At 42.9% G+C, this 22,415-nt stretch overlaps 3 protein-coding genes across 3 annotated transcripts in view; 1 reads left to right on the top strand and 2 right to left on the bottom strand.

Moving 5' to 3' along the window:
* The first annotated feature begins 396 nt into the window (after positions 1 to 396).
* Positions 397 to 14,938, top strand: LOC128711279 (chromosome transmission fidelity protein 18 homolog). The gene is made up of 9 exons (XM_053806147.1): positions 397 to 1,067; positions 1,126 to 1,294; positions 1,366 to 2,171; positions 2,246 to 2,465; positions 5,456 to 5,827; positions 8,667 to 8,842; positions 8,926 to 9,358; positions 14,482 to 14,542; positions 14,838 to 14,938. The coding sequence occupies exons 1-9, from the start codon at positions 397 to 399 to the stop codon at positions 14,936 to 14,938; spliced, it is 3,009 nt and encodes a 1,002-aa protein (XP_053662122.1).
* On the bottom strand, positions 2,554 to 4,750 carry LOC128711280 (cilia- and flagella-associated protein 206). The gene is made up of 5 exons (XM_053806148.1): positions 4,090 to 4,750; positions 3,662 to 4,023; positions 3,329 to 3,586; positions 3,109 to 3,263; positions 2,554 to 3,043 (listed from the first exon to the last, which is right to left on the bottom strand). Exons 1-5 carry the CDS (start codon positions 4,748 to 4,750, stop codon positions 2,554 to 2,556), a joined length of 1,926 nt encoding a protein of 641 aa, XP_053662123.1.
* A 1,593-nt stretch (positions 14,939 to 16,531) lies between the features above and the next one.
* Positions 16,532 to 22,415, bottom strand: part of LOC128715465 (diencephalon/mesencephalon homeobox protein 1-like) — a 39,312-nt gene continuing 33,428 nt past the window's right edge. The window contains exons 7-8 of the mRNA XM_053810368.1: positions 20,259 to 20,383; positions 16,532 to 17,160 (exon numbers count right to left, since the gene is read on the bottom strand). Of these exons, the coding sequence (XP_053666343.1) occupies positions 16,532 to 17,160; positions 20,259 to 20,383 (754 nt within the window). The remainder of the gene's footprint in view (positions 17,161 to 20,258; positions 20,384 to 22,415) is intronic.

The following is a 22,415-nucleotide window of genomic DNA, read 5'->3' as shown; positions in this document are numbered from 1 at the left end:
GCAGCACTACACATCGCGCGATTTGGAAAACATCGCTTGGATGCACAATGGAACTCGATTTATTTTATGATTTTATAATTCTACGTTCTGTGCTTAAACTTCTGAAAGCTTAAGTAGCAATTATGTAAATTTTGCCGATCTTAAAACAATTCATCATGTCCAATCCAGAATTTTATTATAAATAGAGAAATGATTTCCACAAGTGAAAAAGGCCTGTTTTACAATGGGCTATCCCACTGTGCAATGGCGCCAAAAATGAAACGTCAAAGCGAACTGTTTTGATTACATTTATTTTGTGTGTGGAGAGCTGGTGTCAAGCAGTGGTTTCCAAACGCTGTTGCAGATATTTGTGTGCCTTTTGTATTGTGTTTAAGCTGATTATTTCGTTATCGTACGATGGATCAATATCCGACGGAGGAGGAAGAGTTCGAGCTTGTGTACGGAGATGACCTGGAAGCAATGGAGGAAGCGGATGCTGATCCACCACCGAGGATGCGTAATGGTCCTTCTGTGCCAAGTACGCCCTCCAATAGCAACGCCAGCGTTCGTCCAATCGCTACAAGTTCTTGCTCCAACTATCAAACCCCGGGTCAGTTGCCAACTATCGACGAAAGTCCGCTAGCAAGTCCAGCATTGTCCATTATCACTCGTGGCAGTAGTACTGCTCATAAACGACTGTTCGATACACCTGGTCCGTCGTCCCGTGCAGCGGGTAACGGCGCTGGCAAATATGGCCTTGCTGCATCAACACCCTTTCCTGGATCAACTACCAATGCAAATGCACTTCAAACATTGCAACAAATGGACGCAAATCCACGCAAACGTCGGCTGGAAGCTCTGTTTGGCGACATTCATGATATCGAAGAGGAACCGTACGAGCAGTACATCTATTCTTCGCAAAAGAAGACGAAAACCGAAGAAGAGCAGGATATGGAGCTGATTGAACGAATATTAGAAGCACGAAAGCGGTACAATGCTGTTGCAAATCCATCCAAACCGTCACTACTATCGCGGGCCGAAGCGTTACATCGATTTAAAATGGACAATATTTCACTCGAACCACCGAAGTACGTTCGTTTGTGGGGGGTTAAGAAGAATGTTAATAGTAATTATTTGCAATTCCAGATGGCCATCAATGACGGTAAAGAGGGATGACAAAACGTGCGTGTACGTTCGGTTTCATTCGGAAGATTTTGAAAAGAATGAAATTGATGAGATCAATTGCGTTAGGGGCGGTTACAATGGTTTGCTGGGAGCTGATAAAGAACGGATATGGCAAGAGGCAAATGAGATAGTATGTTTAGATTATGATTATGTTTCGTTATAACTGCATAATTTACGTGTATTTTATTGCATTTGTTTAAGGTCGCCAAGCGTTTAACGGAACCGGTCAATGCCATTACATCGCAAGCACCTGCGATGGAAGAAATTATTATACCAAGCGAAAGCAATGTGCTTTGGGTAGAAAAATATCGTCCCAGGCGCTATCTTGATCTGCTTTCCGATGAAACTACGAACCGAAATCTCCTCCAGTGGCTTAAACTGTGGGATAAAGTGGTATTTGGTCGGGAGCCGGTAAAAAAAGCAAAAGATCCCAAAACACAGCTTAGCAGTTTCAACAAGAAAACGGGCCGTTTCGAATCGAACGGTGGATGGGTGAAAGGGGCCCGTAAAGTTCGCTCAACGCTTAACACGGATTTGGATGAACATGGCTGTCCGGTACAGAAAATTGCCTTACTTTGTGGACCTCCCGGTTTGGGGAAAACAACTCTCGCACACACGATTGCTCGTCATGCGGGTTATACCATCAGGGAGGTAAATGCGTCTGATGATCGTAGCCCGGATGCGTTCCGATTGGTACTAGAGAACGGCACGCAGATGAAATCGGTACTGAACGAAGAAAACAGACCTAACTGTATTGTGCTGGATGAAATCGACGGCGCACCAGTGGCAGCAATTGAGTTTCTGCTTCGATTCATCGCCGGTAATAATGGGACAACGAAGGCCAGTGGTCCTAAGAAGCCAAACAAAGCGGGCCGCGATAAGGCTGTACTGAAGCGACCAATCATCTGCATTTGCAACGATATGTATGCACCAGCACTACGACAGCTGCGCCAGGCAGCATATGTGGTCAACTTTCCACCAACAGAATGTGCTCGACTTGCTGACCGGTATGCAACAAAGCTGACAATCAATCCTGTACAGTTACATGTTTTTAATTGGATTTGTATCTGGTTTGCCGTAGGTTACTCGTGATCGCGAAAAAGGAACATATCACAACGGATCTTACGTCGATGCTAGCCCTGGCGGAAAAGACGGGAAATGATGTGCGGGCGTGCCTTTCGATGTTGCAATTCTTTGCTTGTGCGAAGAAACCGATCCGGCTCACGGACGTGCTCAAGTGTAACGTTGGCCAGAAGGATCGTCATAAAGGACTGTTCAGCATATGGTCATCAATATTTCAGGTATGCAGTAGTGTTGGTTATCGATTTAAGATCGAAAATGTTTCTCTACTGTTGACTATTTTGTAAGATTGGAAACTAGCCCACGCTTCTAACGCTCTCCATTCTTGTTAAAAGCGGAACGACTTGTTTGAGCTAGTGTAAGTGCATACACCTTCAAAGGAGATGGTGCCGATGGTTCGATCACCTTCAAGCCCGTTTGACGTCGTTGTTCCGTTTCCGTGCTGCGACTGACGCGAGTCTGTGTGGTTTGTGGCTTGCCGAGATAGATTTGCGTGGACTTTGAGATGGCACGACTCGACTCGAGCGTCTGAACGGAAGTCGTCTGTTTGGTGCGAATGTTCGCCAATCGGATTGCCTCACGCCGATAATCCCAAACGTTCCAGCGATACTCGCGGTCAATGTTGGACGGTACTGGATGGAGATCGGTTTGTACCTCCCGATCACAGGTAGTCGTTATCTTCATCTGAAAGCCTTCGCTACGAGGCGCGTTGTATGAGGACAGTAGTTTGTCATGTATGTTCAACAGACAAATGAGTTGAATTTTTTTCCTTGCTGTTTCAACTATTTTGAAGAAGTATCTGTAAGAGGTGAATCACTACATGTCTTAATCGTGATGTGGTTATTTCTATTTGTTAAAGTATACTTATTTGGATCCTCGTCGAAAAACGATAACGGTTCGGGAATGTTAAAGAGATAATGTTCTTTCTGCACGCGACACACCCCGAGTTCGGTGCTTCCAGGCATAAGCAAACCCTTGCCTTCGGCTAAATGCCACAAGCAGAACTTGAGAAGTTGGATCTGTGAACAAACAGCTGAATTCTACACACTGCGCTACACCACAAAGAGCTCCCATTTTAACTTGCCTGCATATTTTCCTCATACGGAACAATTTCACAGTTCATTGGATCGGGCAGAATGAATCGCTTCGAGCAGACTTTGTTTAACCGATCCACATCGGTTTGTATCTGGCTTTCCCCTAGCAAACGATAGGCAAGATCATCAAAACTAGCGCATCGCTCAGTGAGGCTTGTCAGCGTATTACTAATTTGGTTCATTTCCGATAGGAGAAATATGAAATTTTGAAACTGCAACCAAACGCGTGTTAGTTCGGAAAATTTGGGCTGAAAAGAAGTATGATACATTAGTAAAAACTCCTTACAGTCCGGAGAAGAGATCAAATGCAAACAAAAACTTACAAAAACCCGATCTGTCGGAATGGCCGTTCGATATTGGACGGCCTCGTGAATGCGCAACAGTTTCGCTTCGTACTCCTGCTTGCAGCCATCAATGCTTAACTTGATGGTGACCAACTCATCTATGAGTTTCCGCGTATACACCTCGTGCTGACGGTACATGGCGAGCAAGTCTTTGATCGTTTCGAAATCGTCTGCGGTAATGTTTTCAGGCAGCAGCGTTATAATGGACCGGTTGCGCAAATCATACGCTATTGCTGCATTCAAAGCGCTTGTCAGCAGATTCACCTTGTCCATGATTTCGCAGAGCGTAATTTGAAGAATCGATTTCGTTGATTCGTGTGACTGGTCGATTATCTTTGGCACTGAAAACGATTGGCATTGGTATAGTACGACACGGTTCAAAACGCTTAGCAGCTCGCTTTACTCACAATCAGCCATTCCGTTGGCCGTATTTCCGGAGTGTTTGTTGAAAATACGGATACCGGCCACAATCTCCCGAATGTCTTTCAACGCCATCAGTCGATCCTTTCGATCAAGTGTTACAAACTTCGCTTTATCACTGCGTGACATCACCGAATTGAGTGCACGCATCGTTTCGGCCATAACGTCCTTACAGTCCGGATTACCCAAACCCATGTTCATGACAATGTCTAGTATTACCTTGTTGAACACCTCGTCCTGTTCATCTTTCGTGATGACATCGTTGTCTATGATCTCCTTCGTTAGGGCAAACGTTTTGGCTTGCAGATTGCGTGCATGTTTCTCCACGATTTCGTCCTTGTCGAAGAAATTGTCCAGGAAAAAGCACTGCATCCGGAGAGTGATCAGCGTTGGCGATCGATCGTCGGCTAGCAGATTGCAGCAAGCTTCAACGAAATCGTCGTGATTGCGCCGATCAGTACTGAGCGTTTCCATAAACAGTTCGTACTGTGGATCCATGCTCAGCAGATTCATGATGAAGTTGACCAGTGGCCGATCGTATCGAACGTTACGACGCTCACAGTTCCGTAGGATTTCTTGCAGCAGCGGTGATAGGGCTGCATTCGGTTCAAAAAGGCGCACTCGTGGGGCTTTGATTAGTGCCGACATTTTTCAGTAGTTGAAAGGTGAAAAATCTGAAATTGGACACTACTACGAAAGATGCTCCGTGTTGTTGCCGGACCTGCAGAACTTTAGACACTGAAGCAAATGTTTTATCGGTAGCCAAGGTTAGGGGTTTCGAAGGAATTATGCATGGTTATGATGATATATTCCACCGTTGCTATGTCGCCAGGTGTTGCTATGGAATATTGTTTACAACGAGCATGAGCACCGTCAACTTATATCGTTCGGGTACGTGTTTCAAAACAGCTGACAGACTAATAATAGCGAATGGAATGGAATGTTTGACTGTTGCGTGACATGGTCACAGGTCGTTAACCGATGCATATGTCAATAAAACCCATGCCCTAGTTAATAAGAAGTACAACAAGTACTTCGCCGTTCTAGTAGGATATCGATCGGTGGCGAAGCGTATGTTTCTACCCTTCAGGACGGCAAACAAATGAAAAATGTGGCAAATAATGCTTAACGATGACTTCGGTTTGTTTATGTCGTTATAATTGATTTCACAAAATTTATTACCACCACAGTTCTGTTCATCGAAATTTCCTTCCAACACGGAAACGTCCATAGGGATGTGGGTCGAAAATGGGTTCGAATGAATTGTATCGTAAACTTGATGAAGAAAATGATCAACAGCGTTAGTTGTGGTGTTGCTAAATGATTATTAATTTAATTTTTGTTTATTTTTAGATAACACGCCCGAAGAAAACGATAACTGTGGACCTTAATGCAACTGTTACGGAAATGGTTACGCTAACCGATATGTCAGCCTCGACACGAATGTCCACCGTGCTCCAGGTGGTAACCATGGCCGGTGACTATGAGCGCCTAATGCAGGGTGTGTATGAAAACTATTTGCACCAGAAACAGCCCGATGGGGACATGTGCGGTGTGGCAGAAGCAACAGAATGGTTTAGCTTCAACGATCGGATACAGCGTACGCTAAATCAGCTGCAGAACTACGCTATCTATCCGTATCTGGCCTATGCGTTCGTTATGTGGCACTATCTGTTTGCAACGCTGTCCTGGCCAAAAATCAATTTTCCCACCAAAGGCTACGAGGTAAGTGCGAGTGAACGATGTCGCAAGATTAAGTGTTGAGGGAGCTGTTTCTGAAGGAATTATTATGTGGAACTATGGAAGGACTGGATCTCTCATCGTGTAGCCATACCGTCAGTGCGTTGCAGTAAGACATGCACTTGATGAAATATGGTACAAGATAAAATTATGCTTTCTATTACATCGGTTGCTTTGTAGATGATATAATAGCCGATACAATTTTTCATCGTCATCGTTGTGTACCTGTTTTGAGTCTCTCAAAATAGCTTCTTGCTTGCATTCCCATCCTTGGTGCTTGCCTGGATGAAGGACAAAGCGTTCTGGTGTTTTATTAATTACTCTACGGATTTTGCACCGAACGTTGCATGATAGTAAAGGCGCGATAGTACTTCACGGATGCAATCTAAATAGGAATCTCTAATTCCGTATGGCAACAGAATCGGTAGAAAGAATCACGCAATGGGGAATGATAAACTCTGGTCAAATTGATCACGCTTTTCGTCAAAATGATAGAACAAGTTTTAAAAAATGTTCCCCCAAAACGTAATTAGGATACATCCGTTGTACTTCACCTTATTCATAAGCGTTAAATAGTAAACGTTTATTTCAATTTTGACCGCTCGTAAATGCACTTTTCGAACAGTGTGTAACTCAACAACCCCTTATACGGTTAAACGCTAACGAGCAACAATCCTGGGCGTGAGGGAAAACTCGCTCTCGCTACACATGCTTAACCGCAGGATAATGTCACGGTGTCAATTGAAGAATTGCTCCATCCGTCTGTACCCAACTGCAAACGAGCGGAACCCCGTCCGCCGCCATACTATCGACGTTATTACGACCACGGCGTGATTGAGCTTTTCATTTCGAGTGCACACATCATCGTCACGTTTGCAAGCAGCATGGCCTCGAGCCTTGAAGAGAACGAACTTATACATGCACGAACTCCCTGGGCTGCAGGCTCCCTGAAAGGGGAAAAACAGCTCGGGCTGAATGTAACCAAGGTTCGGTTGTAGGTAGAACCGTGCACGCTGCCTAATAGAATACACACAGTTTAAACATAATTTACACCATTTTAAATAATTCTTTTTGTACTTGCTTACTATCGCCGGTTTTTGCTTGTTCCATCCTCGAGAATTGGTAGATGGAAAGGAGAAGCCGTTTGGGGAGGGGATGGTGTGATGAAGAGGTCACTCTTTCTCAAAAGCGACGATGTTGACACGGCGGAATAGCTCCAAGAGCGGCAACGACAAGGCTTCGGTGTTAGTGAATGTGTGGTGGCAACATTTTGTCCAACGGTTTCGCTATATGCATTGAAACCCATCGGCCATTGGTGTAGGGACGAGGATTTTTCCGTTGAAGAGATAATTAGAAAACCAGAACCTAAGCCTTCGTACGTGGATAAGTAAATAACGGCTGTAATGCGGTTTTCCACTCTCATTGTACCCTGGCCATGCTTTTATATCTTTATATCGAGGAAGCCAAGGATGTGTTTCCATAAGACGAACTTGCCTGGGCGAAGGTACCTGTTACCACAATCTCGCACGGTTTTAATTGAGCTTTTAAATTTGTTGGTAGCGTCTAACAAGAATGTATATTTCTTCCGAAAAAAATCCATCAAACGCCTTTAAGCCCGCATTATTGCTATTCCTTCGGGACTGCTGCTGTAAGGCATAGTTAGAGATTACAGCGGTACTGTGTTACCACTGTTTTTGGAGAACCTGTTACACTAATGAGACTTGCTTTTGGGGGCAGAAAATCTCACGTGCTCCACAAGACAAGATGGTGTCAACAAGACAAGATTGTGCTTTGGGTATTGAAAAGAGACGAGTTTGTTACTGTACACACCTTTTGAGCTGAATACTTCATCACGGTCGACATTTTTTTCTATAATACCTACGAAAGTGCGCGAACCATAGCATCGCGACCGGTAAAAATGAAGAGGATGCACATCTTTGCCACCATCACTGTGATGAATTTCGTTTATGGTTTGTTATCGTTGTGTTTTTTTTTTTGTTGTTTAAAATATTCGCTGTTTTAGGATGAAAGGAAATTAATTCCCACTCGAATCACGGCCATTCAGTAGAAGGACGCTGGCTGCTCGTTAGCGGCCAGAGTGCGGATAAATTAGGAGCGTAGATGAAGAGGCAAATATACGCGCATAAGTACATGGTCACACACAAAAAAGAACGCTACCCGACCTCAATACAGGGGCGGGAATAAAAGAAACCTATTTGCCCGCGCTTATGTACGTGCAAGAGCCCCAAAATGGAGGAACCAAACGTATCCGAACCTTTGACCAGAAAGAGGGAGAAAGAGAGACCTTTTCGCGGATGAAGTTTTTGCGAGTGTTTTTTCATGAAATGATTCTATTAATTATTCAATATTAATTTACCCTTTATTTTTTTGTTTCTCGAATCGCCTTCTTCGTTCGGTGGAACGGTGAGGAGGAAAATAGGTACGAGGCGGGAAGGCAAGATCAACAATAAGCCCCGAAGAGATGAACTGTTTTCTCACAGATTTCCGCTTTCATTCGCATGTTTTTGTTCCTTTATTAGGCTTATCAGCACAAAAGAGTACGATCGGATTGGATTCCTATCGGGGAGGCTTGAGCGAAATTGTGTTGGAAAATTTATGTAATTTTCCTTTCTGCCCTTCCCTTTGATTGTACTTTCGATTTGTTGGATACTAGATTTTTCGGGCCCGGATGAATTCCATCTTGGGTTATGAATTATGTTTACCTTTTTTGAAAACTTGAGTGCATGTTTGGGATCCCGCAGTAACATTGCTTCACAGTCCTTTTGTAACGCTTAGGAAATGATTGTAATTTGATATATTTCAGCACTCGCAAAAACTAGCCAGCACGAAGCTTATACTAACCGGACTACGGAAAGGACTATCCGCTCACTTGAAAGGAATCGGCGAAGGTGCAACAGTTCTAATCGATACGATACCGATGCTGAAGCGTGTCATCAATCCGTCACTGCGTTCCGTTTCTCTGCAGCTTTTGTCGCAAAAGTAAGTGAATTAGGTTTGAGAAAACAAATCCCCGCGATTGTTTGCGAATGTCTTATAGATTAGTTCTTCTTATTTCTTTGCAGAGAAAAGGCCGATCTGACGCACACGGTGGAAGTGATGGCAGATTTTGGGTTGAACTACATCCAACTCAAGACGCCCGAAGGAACGTACCAGTATCAGCTGAATCCGGACCTTGATCAGTTGTGCAGGTTCGGCGGAACTCCCGGTCAAAGCTCCACCTATTTTGGCAAGCAGATTGTTGCACGTGAAGTTGAGCTGGAGCAAATGCGCCGAGCACAACCGAAACTGTTGGAAAACGGAAGGAACGGACGTACTGGCACAAGCTCCTTCGGCACGAAAGCCAGCACCGGCAAAGTTGCGTCAAATGGTGGGCACAAAGAGAATACTGTACCAGCGACAAGGAAAGGCCAAGCAGCCTCAAAGTCGGCGCCCGAGCTACCAAATCATCTGCGCACACTGAAGCCGAAGCAAATTGTGCAGAAAACGAAGCAGGTGGTAAGTGAAAATCCATTTCGTTGCATTACCATTCAAATGTCTCGTACAACCCACGATATCGGGGTAACGGTACCAATCCATGCGGAGACGGTGCGACGAACGATACTTTTGGTGGTGTTTTTCGAAAGGTGCAAACAAAAGAAAACGCCATAAAATCTATTACCTGGTTCAATTTATATGGAAAAGATGATTGGAAATTGAGTGCAATCAATCTTTTGGAGCGTTGGTTCGTATCGCCAAATGTTTCCCGCAGAAATCCGACTGAACGGAATGGAACGGTACTTGTGTACAATGGATCAAGTACAATGAAATTGAAATCAAGCCGTTTGAGCAATTTAGTTGCTGTAGGACAATACCTTATAATGATTGTTTAAGGAAGTTTGATGAGGTTCGTTGTTGAATGGAATAATTTATCAATGTTTGAATCATAAAATTGATGAGTTTGAAAGATGCGCCGTACTGGCTCGAGGCATGTTCGGTATCGTGGTTAAATAAATATACTTGTTTCTCACTTCTTGCTACATACAACGTTCAATAGAGTGCGCCAGTAGAAGGCTTGTGCTTAGATGAAATTGTTTTATCGATCATGTTTTTAACCATAAAGGATAACTAATATTCTTTTCGTATGTTGAAGCACAATAACAAATGGACTGCTCTATTTCCCGCAATTGCAACTATCCTGTGGCTCCGTACGAAACACGTGTATTACGTATCGTATTTCCATACATTGATTGATTATTCTATCGCATTTCGAAAACTGATGTATCGGGCTGTAATGCTTGTTTTTTTATGATTCCATCGAGATTTCTATCGCTGCATAAACAATACATGAGATGTATTTTTGAATTCGGTCTGTTTTTGTCACAATTTTGGATTGATACATTTTGTTCTAAACATAGAAAGGAAAAATGGGCTTCGTAGAATAAAGGTAATAAGAAATCATGTTTATTATTTTTTTTCAACAAAGTTCAACTAACGAATGAGCTTGAATAGTCCTCATTTTCGGCATCGCTTTAGTCTTTTCTTCTACACTTTGTGACCAATTTATCGTTGAAATTTCGCATCAATTTCCCTGGACGCGCATGCCAAGACAAGAAGGTGTGCCCGTAAAATATATTCACCCAGAATCAGCGGATGTACGGATACACACACCGGTGGGATGCGATGTTCCAATACCTTGCAGTCGCCGAGGCTGCTGCAGTCGGGGCAACAAAAAAGTAAAAACGAACCACTCACCCATGGCAAGTATATGTGTGTGCGGAGGTTTGTGGACACAGGGGAATGTGGGTGTGATGCAGCAAAATAAATAAAATAAAGCATTCAATATAATACCTTGCCCATATACTACTTGCTATCCCCTTATCGTCACGTGCATTGCGTTCAAGATGCTGCACGAGTGAGAACGGTTTCGATCAACCGTTCTTGTTGGTGCCCGTTTTCTTGAGTGGGAAATGGAAAGAAGCCCAAACAGGGTAGGAACTACGTTCCGTCATCCGCGTTCGCCTACATAAGCGCCAGCGTAGAAACATGGCGCCTCCGAAGGCACACGCTTCAGAGCGGCAAGGGTAAAATGAAAAATTGTACACAATTTTCGATACATTTGCCACCTCCTTGTCTGGTCGTCCATTTTGGGTTCCTGCTCGTTTGGATGATAAGTTTTGGAAGGGTTGCCAGTGTGCGTTTGTGTGGATGGTTTCACAAAGAAAACATCAGAACTTGATCCTGCTAGCGTTTCTTTATTTTCACTTCCGATAGGAGAGAACCAAGAACTACTCTTATGGTCATGGTAGTCGAGAAAAAGACGCAAGGCGAAGTTGGAGAGGGTAATTTAGAGTTATGCCATCAAGGATCAATTTGAGATGTATTTTTTTATTATTCAGATTGATTGCATACATTCCGGCGTTTCGGATGCCACCCCTTTTTCGTTCATATATCCTCGATAACGCTTTATCATGGAGTTAGTTTTTTCACTGTTTTTTTTCCTTAATGTGCATAGAGCTTCATGAGTATAGCATTTTTCTTCTTTCGTTTGGAATATAGATATTTTCATTCTGCAATTACATGTGTTGATCTTTTGCTTTAGACATTGAGTAATTTGTGATGTTTAGAGTGTGGGTTTAGTATATTTTTTATTTCTAATTTACTTTTGTGGGAGATTACCTACTGTACAAAATACACCTTTTGTTCCGAAATGTCTGATGAAATAATAATAAGGGCCACTAGAATCGGCTGATGGGTTGTTCGTCGCAACCCGTGACAAGCAAAATTGTAATTGATCGTTTAGGCCATGTGAAAAGATTGATTATCATTCATTTTCGTCTGAATTCTATCATTTATCGATGGAAAGTGTGTAACATTTCTTGTTCGACCTTCTTTCCTAATCAACTATCATAACAGCAGTAGCAACACCACCAGCAATGATATAGGCTAATGCATAAAATCATTTACTGCCCAGCATGGTGGTGCCATCATCTTCAATCACCTACCCCTGGGACCTGCCCATTGGAATGTGGTTCGTTTGCATGCGATGCTAGTAGCACCAAGCGGGGCAACCGAACCGGATACCATTAGAGGATTTATTATTTGCCAGTGACCCAATCTGTGTGCTCGGGTGGAGTTTTTCGTACACGCTGACGTACAAACCGTCCGTACCGGAAGAATTGATGTGTGTTTGTGTGCGTTTTTCGGCCCGTGGTACGAAAAAAGCACATTTGCGTTAGCTGAATGCTTAATAAAAATAAGATCATTTGCCAGCAGGGCAGGGGATCGAAGCGGACGGGACGGCAGGAAAACAAATTTCTCGTTTTGGCAACACCCCGTTCTGAAAAGGGCTGGACGCAGTGAACGGGTCGCGCCAGTGGGTCGCAAACGTAATCGTTCTTCCGTGAAGATAGAGAATATTATATTATTCCCCTCGAACCCCATGTCCCGCCGTCCGTGTTTTCGTTTCTTCCTGCAATGTTTTTTTCTGCTAGGTGGTGAATGGACCTAGCCAAGGATTCTAGTGGCCACCCGGTGAGTTTGCGTAGCACTTACTTCTTTCGTGATCCAAGCATCGCATCATTCCGAACGGACGGACGGAGTGTGGGTCCAAGATGCTGAATGGAAAAGAATACCGAAGCAATAGAAGAACCAACGTCCGTAGAACGTAAATCTTGCACTGTCCACGTTGGGATGGGAGATTTTTTGTTGTTGCCTTATTCTTGTTACAGCTTCGAATGTGTTTGCTTTCGACCGGAAGTGTACGGGCCGGTTGAGTGGTCAGGTTCCATTTATGGATGGTGTCAGGATCGTTAAGGATGTCTTTATACGTGTAATTACATAAACGGAAACTCGTTCGTACGGGATCATTTGGAACGCGTTAGGGACGAGAGGATGGTACTGATTTTTATATAGACTTATCACCGCAAAGAAGCTTCAACATATATTTTATACCATTTCCTAACGGCGTTAAGTTGTATAACCAAATTTAGAATTAATTTTAGAAAACATTTGACTACATTGCTAATTTACCTTACAAATGTAGGATTGTTGTGTCAAAATCTTCTAGATTTCTGATTTAGCGAGTTTAGGGTAATTTTTATAACTGTGTTCAAGTGCTATGAAATCAAGAGATAAACATCAACTCAATCGAACCGACTTACCCGTCGCATTGAGAGCGAAGATGCATTAGAGTAAAAGCGTTGTGCGGTTGATTATGGAGGTGGAGGAAGGCAATTTTTCTTATGTTTCTTTCCTTCACGGTGGTTCACATCTTCACTGGCACCATCCAGTACCATCAGCCCCGAAGAAAGATGGCCCTTGGACGGTGGCGGGGTGAACCATAAAGGGGCAATAAAAGTAATCATCCCTGCTTGCTTGCTGGACTTCCGGTTATCAGGGCTATGTTAAGCTTGTTCTCGTTTTATTTGAGTATCCTAGCGAAACTGGCTTCCAGGGGAAGATGGTCCGTGGATAGCGTTTCTTTGAGAGATACACTAGCCTACCGGAAGTGGATGGTTCGCTTTGTATGGTGAAAGGAACAAACCGTACGAACGTACAAAAAGCGCGCTCAAATCACGCAACATGTGCGCACATAAGCGGGCAAGAACGGTAGAAGGTTGCGGCGATGCAACCTAAACGAGAAGGTTAGCCCCGAATCTAGCCAATCGCTTCAGTAGTAGTGAGAAACATAATAACCCAACCGAACGGCGAACCGCAACTGAAGCCGAAATATTCGCCCGAACGTAATTCAGTGTGTTAAACAATTTTCCGAGTAACGGAAACCCAAACGAAGGGAAATTCAGTTGATTTATTTTTATTGCATCTTAACGATGTAGATGCCCCGGGTACTGCAAGACGATCGGTATTGTATAGACGTAAATGGTAGCTGATGGGAATTCTGAAGGAAGCTTATAATCCAAACCAGTTAGAATGAATGGGACTTTTGGGGGGTAAATGGTGTATCGGTTTCTCGCTATATTTAGTGCACTGAGGATGATCTGATGCAGTGGAAGTTATATTTCATGCTGTGCAAAGGTTTCTCTGTGCTAAGAGCATTTTTTTTCCAATGAACACAGAAATTTGCTTCGGTGAAACATTTTTCAGCCATAAATTTAACCTTGTATGCGTTTATCCTTAGTTGGTGCCTTGTTACAGAAATTTCGCACGTGAAAAATGTTTCTTTTCTTAAAACCACACAGAACTTTACGATCCTGAAGTGTTTTGTAATAAAAGTTTCCATTCGAATGTCTCGAAAACGAAGCAATTGCACCTAAACTTACATTTTCCGATTGGATTGCACCATTTGTATTGTTTAAGTTCAAATTATATGCCAATTTGTGGCAACTTACGTCAATCCCCCGGAGAAAAATCGCATCGAAATAGAACTCGCTCTGGTACGGGAATCCGCTGACCCACGGACGGTCGTTGTTTATTTGTTTGGTAAATCGAGTAGGATGATCCTAGGGTGTTCTCCCATCCTCCCATCCTCCCATGTCGTCTAACTTTATTTTTCTTGGAAAATATAAACTGTTTATACTGGGATCGTTCGCCCATCGCTTGCTTTCTTGTAACGTTGACCTGTGCTATAATCTCTGCAAATTTTTCTCAATCCTTTTTCCATTTTTTGTGTATTTGCCCAGGTTTCGAAGGACTTTTTCGGTCGCCTCTGCACGAAGGAAACGGTACTATCGGTGAAGGAGGGTAAGTTGAACGTGTGACAAATCAAATTGTTTATGTGTCTGGAGATCGTTCGGTTGCAAGATAGAAAGTTCCCGAACGGTCAATGTTTGCTCGAAGCGAGATACCGTTTTTAACATTTTTTTTTCTTAACACGTAGTGTTAGCTAAATTTTTTTTCTATTCCCTATTTTTATTTGTATAGTTGAATTATGTTCATAGCTATTTCCACACTTATAGCAACGATAATGTTAACTCTGACCCAAACAAAAAGCGATTAACTAACAGAAAGAATGTGCTTTGTTTTTTTTTTTGTGTAGGTGGAACTGACGCAATTGTAAAAAGCCCAATTTGGTACAGGTACAAAGAAGGATACAACAACGCAGTACGTAAAGATGTTACATTACAAGACTTAATGTGAAATGATATATTTTAATAATTGAATAAAACAATTTAAATGTAATCGAGATCGGTTATCGTGGAGTGTGTTTTTGTTAAATTTGTCCAGAATAAATGGATTATATTAACAATTTTATTTCCAGTACTATTGCTATGTACGTTCTAAAGATATACAGCAGTAAGTTCAAAATAAACAGTAATACCTTCTGGTTATTCAATGAGCAAATATAAAAAAATCTGAAATTCATAGTCAGCAAATAAATAACTGTTAATGGAACTGATTGGGAACCCAAAGTTCCAAAAATCTTGCGGAGTACACATCCTAAACGAAAACAATTAAATCATTTGTGATATCAGTAATACGTGCTTAAATGAATTAAGAATGATGAAAAACGATGACGATGACTGTTTACGGAACTGATTGGGAACCCAAAGTTCCAAAAATCTTGCGGAGTACACATCCTAAACGAAAGCAATTAAATCATTTGTGATATCAGTAATACGTGCTTAAATTAATTAAGAATGATGAAAAACGATGACGGTTTAAGAACATTTTAATGGCATTTTATTGTTTACTTCATTTTCATGGTGAACTGGAAAAAACGAACGAAATTAATTCTATCGATTTACAGTGATCTCTCCCAATCTACTATAATTTTCACTAATGTACATGTTTAAAAGTATGCATAACTGTACGCTTTTGTTTGCTGGTGTTGCCCGAAATCCACTGGACATTTTTTCTTGCACTGGGAGACATAACACTCTACGATTCGTATGGGTGTGTGTGTTTTTTCCTCTATTTCTAGCTTCATAATACATGATAATATTGCTGGCACATTTCATACATTTGTTTTCCTCATGCTTATTATCGTAATAATTATTAGTGATCGTTCCATGAAATCGACAGGTTTATATGCAAATTATGGCTTCTAGTTGCTAGTTTGTTAATATAATAATAAGTATGTGGCTTAATATTTTCATTCTATAGAGAGACGGCACCGAAAGAGATGTGGTGCAATCCCTCTGTATTTTTCGTTTCTGCTGCGTGGATATATCAAACGTTCGGTTATTGCTAATGAATACTGCGCAGAATCTTTTTTTGTACAAATGTGTGCGTGTGTCGGCATTTTGATTCTTATTTAATCACTAGCATTAAACGTGTGCATTTAGTATGTTATCATAATCTACATGTAGATGTTCATTGTTATTCACTGGCCTATTCGTTGGGGTTTCCCCTTAGCTGCTATAAGCCATGTTTTATGGTTGATGACATGTGAAGCTACTTCTAAAAAAAAAAAACAATATACGTACTCTTGAACTTCTTTCCCATTGGATTTAAAATTTACCTTTTTTTATTATTGACTTCTAGATCTATTCCTTTAACGTACTTTATTTGTCTTTTGAAGAATGCTTTTTATTGCAGATCGGCGGAGAATAGATTCTTATGACTATTCGGTCTCAAATCATCAGAGGATTTTCTTTCACTGAGCTCTTCAACGGATTGGATATTGAAGACTAATTAAGATTCAGCTTACCTATTTGCTGTGGTTGCACTATGCGCATACCGTCGCGTGTCTTGTGGAATTTAATGTTGGTGTTGTAAGCAAAAACTTCTTTATTCGTTAGAGTCTGGCTTTTCGTTACCAGAACTGGTGAGCGATCGTGGCGATCGGGGTGAGTCTGCATGGGACACGATGGTTCTGTTTTCCGATGGACTTCCGCTACTGCTACCTGTCGTGTTATTGTTGTTGGTACTATTGTTATTATTGTTTGGAATGTGATGCATCCCTGCGAGATGGCTAGCTCCGGCTAGATGGTGCGCACCAGCCGACGCCGCTGCTGCCGCCGCCAAATGATGATGGTGATGGTGATGATGTATGGAAAGATCGTTGATAAAGTCGGACGGCTTTCGTCCCGCACTGCTGAGTGCTGAGTGTAACGTGAGCGGTGGCAAATGGAAGCCAGGAAACGCTAGACCAGCAGCAGCGGCTGCTTGCAAGGAGTGCAGCAGAGCGGCCGAATGTTCCTGTGCCTTGCGGCGCAGCTCAGCGACAGAGGATGATCGAGGGTCCGGGAGACCACTGTTTACAACCGAATTGGTGATCGATGAGAGACCGGAAGCGGAAGAACCCACTATCGAGCCGGTGGAGGGTGGAGAAGAAGAGCTGCATGTTGGTGACGAAGAGGAGCCGGTCGTTGTGGGTGCCTTTACCGGGCAGCAAGAACATAGTCCAGGGAAGGCAGCTGAAAGCGAAAGCAAACAGAACGGCACATCGTTGAGTTTGGGTGATCTTGGACAAAAAGTCAAACTTTGAATGAAGCGAAACTTGATTAACTTATGTAAAATACATCAAAATACCGTTCATGTTAATTACAGTACGTGGTAAGAGGTAAAATCTCATAATAATAACAATTAAAAATACAGATGTCGGATGGCAATTTTTTGCTAGTTTTTTGCTTCTGTTTTTACTCATTATTAGCAGCACACAATCATGGAGCTAGGACCTTCGGTGAGGTTTAATCCGCTTAATTTTATTTAACTCAATTTGCCCAAACAATCGCCCTCAGGGAAACTTTGTGCTCATCTCATTAAACTTTAATTGAATGCCACGAGGAAAAAAATGTGAAGGAAAGATACCCGTTGGCTCGTGTGCACGATCCTTGAGCGTCGTTTTGTTGTAAGTTGTGAGAATAATGGTCAATGTCAATAGGCGAAAACACCGAGAGCCTACCACTGACTGGGCGTCTCCATTACTTTTTTCAATCCACCGGCCGCCATGCGTCTCCATGCTGCGCCGGGTTGCAATAGTGTAGCTGCTGGGATGAAATTGCCGCCTAGTACCACGAGGAATGAAATTAAACAAAACGGTATCCCTGTGCTTCTTCTCACGGTGCTGGACGGTGGCAGACGCACAGATGTTGAGCGTACTTTCACCATTTACTTTCCAGCGTCTGTCATGCGCTGGGAAGGAAAAATTCAGCACCTCGTTTCAATTTGGCAAAAACATGAGCGTATATTGAGTTAACGGATGCTTAGGCATGTATGGGTGTGGTAGGAATTTTGTAAAACTTTTGGCCCATAAAATTGTATCCCGTTTTCTTTTCGACTTGATACCAACAGGCGGCCAGCAACATCTTACGGTGTTGTGTGGGGTTTTTTATATATTTGCTGTCGCAGCGTTACACCCACCTTCTTTCCATCCATCGGCATGGGATGTAATGAAATTTAAATTTATTTTTACGGGTGTTTTAACTTGATATTGACGCTGGTAAACGAATTAAAAGGCGATTCCGGCTGAGCGAAAGCGGGTGCGCCATCGTTGTTTCGTTGTCGTGCCTCCGTGTAAGGTCCGGATGTGTGCGGGCTTTGTTTGCCACGGTCGGACGGTAAGGTTAGGTAAAGGATAAGTAAATAACTACGAACGTGAGAGTTTGGTGATCCCTTTCGGTTCACGGGAGCCGAGAGCCGACACTAGGTGTCTGGTTGTTGACAACAGCGATTTAAGGGTGAAGGAACCCCATCGTTAAAATGTGAGCGTCATTCGACAAAGTTGTTATGGAAGTAAATCTTTCATGAATCGGAAATGTTTGGTGCTGCTTTAAGTGAGGTGTTGCTTGTTTAAGTAGCTTTAACAGAAATGTTTGTGAGATTTTTATGCCATTGGTAATGACTAAAAATAGGTGGCAGGGTTCGTGTTTGTGAACTAGAAATTGGTTTGGTATAATGTATTATCCCAATATGATATTTTAAGAGACAAAGCTTTAAATATCATTAATAAATTAAGTATTTTTTAACAAAATTGAACAAAGCCAAACAGTTCAATGATAATTTGAATATGGATTTTGAGAAAAGCTTGTTATAGCGAAATTATTATAACCCCGACTGTAAAGAATATCAAATCAATATAGATGGATATACTTCAGTGCTTCTCCGTTCCTTCGCATTCACTACACCTGACTAATTCAAGTAGCGCGAGCATAAATCTTTTCCGCGATGAATCAGAATTATATTTTAATGCACGGAACAAAATTCTTCTACAACATCTGCACGCCAAAAGGTTGCGGGTGAAATTTGATGGAATGACGAAACATTCACTTGACTTCGGTGAGGAAAGCATCCTTTTGTAAGGATACATGTTGTTCCCTCGTCACGGTATTTTGCGTTTCCTGCAGTCTCAAATAGTTTAGCTCTTCTCCTGTACCAAGCGCAACGATCCGACCAATAAGACAAGGTGCTACGTTGCGTTCTGGATGAATAATTCATCCACTACAAGGCATCCCGTGAGCTGTGGGTGTAAGAGTTAACTCTTGCCGCTTTGCAAGTAGTGCTTCCGTCTTGTGTGTCCCGTTGGTGCGGTCGGAAGTGTGTTCCGATGCACTTCAATCAAGCGGGTTTTCATCTGCTGGAGTGGTGTGGTGCTTACTAATCTTCTTAGCTCAAGCTACTACCCCAAACTAGCGTACCAACCCTGGGGGAGGCAAGAACATTCCGAAAATGGGGAAGAAAACCGCATCGCGTTTGGCACTGTTCCTTTGAACTATTAGCACTATCATGTCGGATGTGCTGCCCAACCTCTTCGTCCAAAAGACGACAGCAACAGCGCCAAGACGAACCAAGAGTCTGCGAGCTAGCGGGACGTCTTGTGGCTTTTCCTGCAACACCTTAATGTTCGGACCGAAAAAGACACCCGAAATACAAGCAGGTCCTTCAGTGATCCGCAGGTGCAGCCTGATTGCCTTCGCTTTTCGTTTATTAAATTTCCCGTCGCATTGAGGCGTCCCCTCGGATGCTCGAAGCTGAGTTTCAACGTCAGCTGGTGGCGGTGGTGTCGGTAAAAAAGTGATTCCTCTGAAGGGGACTGGATGTGTGTGCGTGTTGAGAGGGAGGGAGACATAATCATGCCGTTAAAGTGTAATTTGATGCTGTTTAAATTATCAATATTGTGCACAAGTGAATAATTAATTAACATCACTTTGGAACGGCACCGCTCTGTAACGTGCAAGGGAACGTTACTAGCGTGAGGTAAGAGACCGTCTTTGGGTTTTGCGTTCGGGAGCTGCAGGTTGATGGCAGCAACAGAACGTAAGTTATATTGGCAAAGATGGCTAAGAGCTTTCTCGGTGGACTCATTAGGATTATAAAAAGAATGTCTGGGTAATAGGAAACTTAACTTTATTAGTGTTAATTTACTTCCATTAAAGCTCATATTTAATATCAAAAACTAATATGTTGAGCGCAATTATTGGTACACCATTTATATTCGTATCGGTTCAAAGATCAATCTGCGGGACAGCTTCGACCCAAGTGAGAAATCTTAACTTATAGTTATATGTGAACCTACCTTTCAAGCTGGGAAACAGCGGTGGAGTGAATTGAGAACTGAGCGACGCTAGATGTGGCGGCAAGAACAGTGGAGGCGTAGTCCTTGGCTGCCCATTATCCAGTACCGGTCGAAATCCGCCATTGCTGAAATGAAACAGTACATAACACGGAGGTTTAGTTGAATAATAATTGATTAAAACTCGTGTTTTTGAACAAGCACTACCAATTACTATGAAGATAAATGTAGTCCAGCAGCAGCATTTGCAGGCTGGTTCGCGTTCAGGCACGTTTTAGGCTATCTTTAATGTAAGACCATTTCCGTTGCCGGTGGCTGCTTGATCATATTTCATTAGCGTTAATCTATCTCCAATTATCGAATTAACTTCTTTCATAAGCAACACACCGGTTTCACTGACGCTTATTGCGTTACCTGCCCGACTCGTCGAATCGAACTTTTGCTTCCAAAACATTCGGGGCGAGCGAGGCACCTTGAGGGAAATGATCTGTCTGATGAGCAGAACATCCTTCAATCTTGCGCTCGGTGTAAACCTGCTCGGTTTGAAGATTACTTCGAGGAATTTGTAATCTACTTCGGTGTGGCATTAAGGTACGCATACAGCCCTACACACATACATACATACACGTACAAGAGGTTTGAATTAGGATCCCCCCTCTTCACAGCCCGTCCACACACCGGTACTGTGCTGATCTGATAACCGTGAGCAAACGTTACAAGCGATGACTGCTATTCGTTTTATGCCAGAGCAAGGAGGAAAACCGGAACGTTTGAAATTCTTTTGAAATTCAAATTCAAATTAAATGAACCACACCGACATACACATACAACGGGGCAGGGTCCTATGGTGGGAACGGAAGCCCGACGCAGCGAGAAGGAGTTTAATCGTCTGTGGAAATATTAGTGTTTGGTTTCGTGATTTTGCTGCTGCTGGTTCAAAAGGAATCACGCCGCAGCAGCGCAAAGTCAGAGGCAAATGGCAAAAATGGTTCCACTTGTGTATACGTTCCTTTGGCTGCGGCCGGCAAGTGTAGCTTTTGAAGCGCTGCTCAAGCGTTTTGATGTAATTTACGCTGTTTAATTTGCTAATTCTTATCTCAAATAGGGTGGGTGTACTAAAACAAATGGAATAAGCATGACGTGTGGATGATTATTCTGTAGAAACGGAAAGCGTATTTTAATTACGCTTGAGACGAAATGCTTAGCTGTGAAACCGTACCACGATGTGGTACTACCATTTTTTTTACGGTGAAGTATAGTCCTTGAGGTTTTTTTTCAACAGGGAATATTATGCAGCGCCTTTCGAACACAGTCGTGGAAGAAAAAGGCTCTTAATTATCAAACACAACGTCGAAATCTAATTAGCATGTGCAGAAGCAATCCTTAATTAAATGGCATAACACACTGCCCGAGACACCCTTTCCCGAGGTGCTAATTTCATCACCTTCTAAACACGATTTATTGAACGAGCGTACGATTGCCGCAATGTCCAGCCCGTGCTGACGGAATCTGTCTGGCGAGCGTTCGAACGGCCGATCGAACAGGCGTGCCTCATAGCAAGCCCCCGAACTCATCAATATTTCAGTAATCCTGGTCAGCTCTCAGTGATTTGGTTAATTGCATTTTAAATCCCCTCACCACGTCCGCTGCAGTGTGGTTTTGCCGGGTCGGATGACTTGAGAGTCGGATCTTCGTACGTGCGAAGAAAATGGACACTCTCCTAATGGGTTTGGGTAATCAAGAGGGATAAGTTCATCCTTGCAGATCGTCCCGGGTTTGATGGTAAGAATCGTGTAAGGAGGTGTAAGTGGAAGCTGGCATTGCAAAGTGTTGGATCCGATTTTCCGCATTCCCGGATTCCATTTGTTCGGCAAAGGCTCCAGATACTCGGTGTACTTGAAGGGGTAGGGACAGCAGAAAGGGAAATCAAATTAGCTAAAACATGTTTTAGCATAAGAGAGCTCCCCGGAAGCTCATGTGCTGCGGTACGGCTTGTAAATGGAGCTCGTCCTTTTCTGCTTGACCGTCTTTAGCTTCGTAATCCGATGGCGAGCTCACGGTCTTGATGGGTTGGTAGGAAAATCTAGATATTTCTCCGAATCGTCCTGGTTCTCCCTAACGTAAGCAGAGCACCAGATCCTTTCCCACCGATGTAAATAA

The sequence above is a fragment of the Anopheles marshallii genome, chromosome 3 (assembly GCF_943734725.1).
Source record: "Anopheles marshallii chromosome 3, idAnoMarsDA_429_01, whole genome shotgun sequence".
NCBI lineage: Eukaryota > Metazoa > Arthropoda > Insecta > Diptera > Culicidae > Anopheles > Anopheles marshallii.
Note: the sequence above shows the minus strand (reverse complement) of the source record. Positions and strands in the feature narration are given on the sequence as shown.

Bases quoted from the DNA above. Each gene is read 5' to 3' on its own strand.
- LOC128711279 (XM_053806147.1), top strand. From the start codon at position 397: ATGGATCAATATCCGACGGAGGAGGAAGAGTTCGAGCTTGTGTACGGA. The intron at 1,068-1,125 runs GTACGTTCGTTT...TTGCAATTCCAG, and splicing joins ATTTCACTCGAACCACCGAA to ATGGCCATCAATGACGGTAA. The intron at 2,466-5,455 runs GTATGCAGTAGT...GTTTATTTTTAG, and splicing joins TATGGTCATCAATATTTCAG to ATAACACGCCCGAAGAAAAC.
- LOC128711280 (XM_053806148.1), bottom strand. From the start codon at position 4,750: ATGTCGGCACTAATCAAAGCCCCACGAGTGCGCCTTTTTGAACCGAAT. The intron at 3,264-3,328 runs GCAAGTTAAAAT...GTTTGTTCACAG, and splicing joins CGTATGAGGAAAATATGCAG to ATCCAACTTCTCAAGTTCTG. The intron at 3,044-3,108 runs GTATACTTTAAC...CACCTCTTACAG, and splicing joins TTCGACGAGGATCCAAATAA to ATACTTCTTCAAAATAGTTG.